General features: G+C 62.4%; 1 protein-coding gene across 1 annotated transcript; it reads right to left on the reverse strand.

Annotated features, from left to right (window-relative positions):
* Nucleotides 1-298: 298 nt before the first annotated feature.
* FAM163B (family with sequence similarity 163, member B) lies at nucleotides 299-1702 on the reverse strand. The gene is made up of 2 exons (XM_008580679.1): nucleotides 1587-1702; nucleotides 299-921 (listed from the first exon to the last, which is right to left on the reverse strand). The coding sequence occupies exons 1-2, from the start codon at nucleotides 1677-1679 to the stop codon at nucleotides 517-519; spliced, it is 498 nt and encodes a 165-aa protein (XP_008578901.1). The 5' UTR covers nucleotides 1680-1702; the 3' UTR covers nucleotides 299-516.
* Nucleotides 1703-2152: the final 450 nt, after the last annotated feature.

The following is a 2152-nucleotide window of genomic DNA, read 5'->3' on the forward strand; positions in this document are numbered from 1 at the left end:
GGGACAGGGAAGTCAGGGAGGGGTGGAACACTTGGTCCACAATAGCCGGGGGGGGGCTCTGCAGGGCCCCAGCATCGCTGAGGCCACCTGTTCCTTACACAGGTAGGAAGCCTGAGGCCCAGGGAGGAGGACATGGCCACCCAGCCAGATGGCCAAGCTGTTGGGGCTGAGATGGAGGCCACCTTCCCCGGAGACCTTCAGGACACCACTGCATGGAGCCTGGCCTCTGTGCCCAGGAGCCAGCTGCTGCACCCAGCCACACTCTGGCCCCACAGCTCTGCAGTGTCACTTGGCCACCTCCTGTCCAGCTCCAGGTCCCCGCTGCCCCTATCCCTATGGCCTCAGCTCTGGTCACTGAGCCTTATCCTTGCAGTGAGCCTGGGGGTTCCTCAAGCCTGGGTCCCCCCTGAGGACAAGGATGTGAGCAGGGCTCAGCCGAGCCCCGATCTGGGCCTGAGGCCAGGTAGGTGCACCCTAGGGATCCTGCCATGGTTTCAGGACCTCCCAGGGCTCCGGTCACACATCGGTGCTGATGCTGCGGCTCCGGGAGAAGGCCTCCCGCATGGCCGAGAGGCGGTTAGGGTTGAGTGCCTGCAGGCCGCCGAGGCCCCCAGGGGACAGTGCCACGTCCTCCTGGCTGACGCTCCTGTAGGCCACACGCTCCCCGCCGTTGAGCACGTCCTCGTCCTCGGGGGGCTCCTGCAGGAAGAAGGTGGGCGGCTCGTAGTGGGAGCAGCTACGGCAGAGGGCACGGGCCTGCGGGGACCTCTGGCTGAAGGAGGTGGAGGCGGCCGGGTAGAGCGCCGGCCCGTTGGTCAGCACGAGGTTGCGGTTGGAGTGCAGTGGCGGCAGGTGCGAGTGCACCGCGAAGTCCGGCTCCTCCTCGTCCTCCTCGGACTCGCCCTTCTTGCAGCAGTAGTACTGCGGGCAGAGAGCTGGCTGACCCGCGCCGCACGTGCCCCCAGCCCCCACAACACGCGTGCAGGACAGCAGGCAGGGCCCCGCTCGGTCACCCTTATCTGTCTAATGCCACTGCGGGGTCTTGCTCAGGCCAGGTAGGGCGCTCTAAGCACTTCTCAGTTCCCTCCATGTAACAGCCCTAGGCAGGTGCAATTCCCATCTCCATTTTGCAGGTGGGGAAACTGAGGCACAGGGGGGATTAGGCAGCCTGAAAGCGGCAGAGCTGGGGTTCAAACCATCTGGCCCACGTCTAGTTCATGGCACTGGGTTGTGCCACCTTGTCCTCTACAAATGTCCCCCGCTGGAAGATGTGGGGGCCTCAGGTTTCCCTAGAATGCAGGTGGACAAGGTCTGAGGGCTAAGCCCTGCTCTCCCACTGGGCAGCCGTGTGCATTGGCTAAGTCCCTGACCCTCTCTGAGCCTCGATGAAGACCCTGGGCAAGGCGAGTCAGGCGGCATCATCACCGAGCCCCACCCCAGGTGGGGTCCCGGCAGGTCTGTCTGCTTCGCACCTTCTCTGAGACCTGGCTCTTCCCCGCTTCCTGGGCCCTGGCCATCTTGGCCTTCTCGGGGGACTCTCTCCCTCAGCAGGGCCACCCTGTCCCCTTCCCCGCCCCTGGGAGTACCTGCAGCCGACAGTAGCACAGAACTGCGATGATGCAGAGCAGAATCACAGTCGCCAAGATGCCCCCGGTGATGACCACTGTCCCGGCTGTCATCCGCCCCCTTCTCCATCAACAGCCTGCAAAACACGCCACCAGCTTTACAGCACCACCGTTTCCTCCCCACAAAAGTCCCCACCTGTTCTATTTTAGAAAACTGAGAAGACAAGCTGAAAGGGGAAAAGAAAACACCCCGGACGTGCGTGCGAGAGGCCAGGGCCTGGGGCGGCGGGCAGGAGGGGACCCGGGCCCCCGTGCTGCCTCCACCAGCCTCTTTTGGTCTCCTGGCCTCGGTCTCCCCATCTGTAAAAGGTGGATGCTAACAGCATGGGGTCTTGTGAAGATCGGGTGAGCGTGTCTTTCAGCGACTGGCGTAGCATGCTCTCGATGAATGGCGCCCTTCCAGCCTGGCTCCACAAGCTCATGCATTTTAAATTTACCCAAATGCAGCCAAGCTGAGCATATGCTTTCGTAACCTGATTTCCTACTTTTTCACCAAACAAGATCGTCCCTACTTTTCCATATCATTA

Source organism: Galeopterus variegatus, unplaced genomic scaffold (assembly GCF_000696425.1).
Source record: "Galeopterus variegatus unplaced genomic scaffold, G_variegatus-3.0.2 Scaffold2145, whole genome shotgun sequence".
In the NCBI taxonomy this organism is placed as follows: Eukaryota; Metazoa; Chordata; class Mammalia; order Dermoptera; family Cynocephalidae; genus Galeopterus; species Galeopterus variegatus.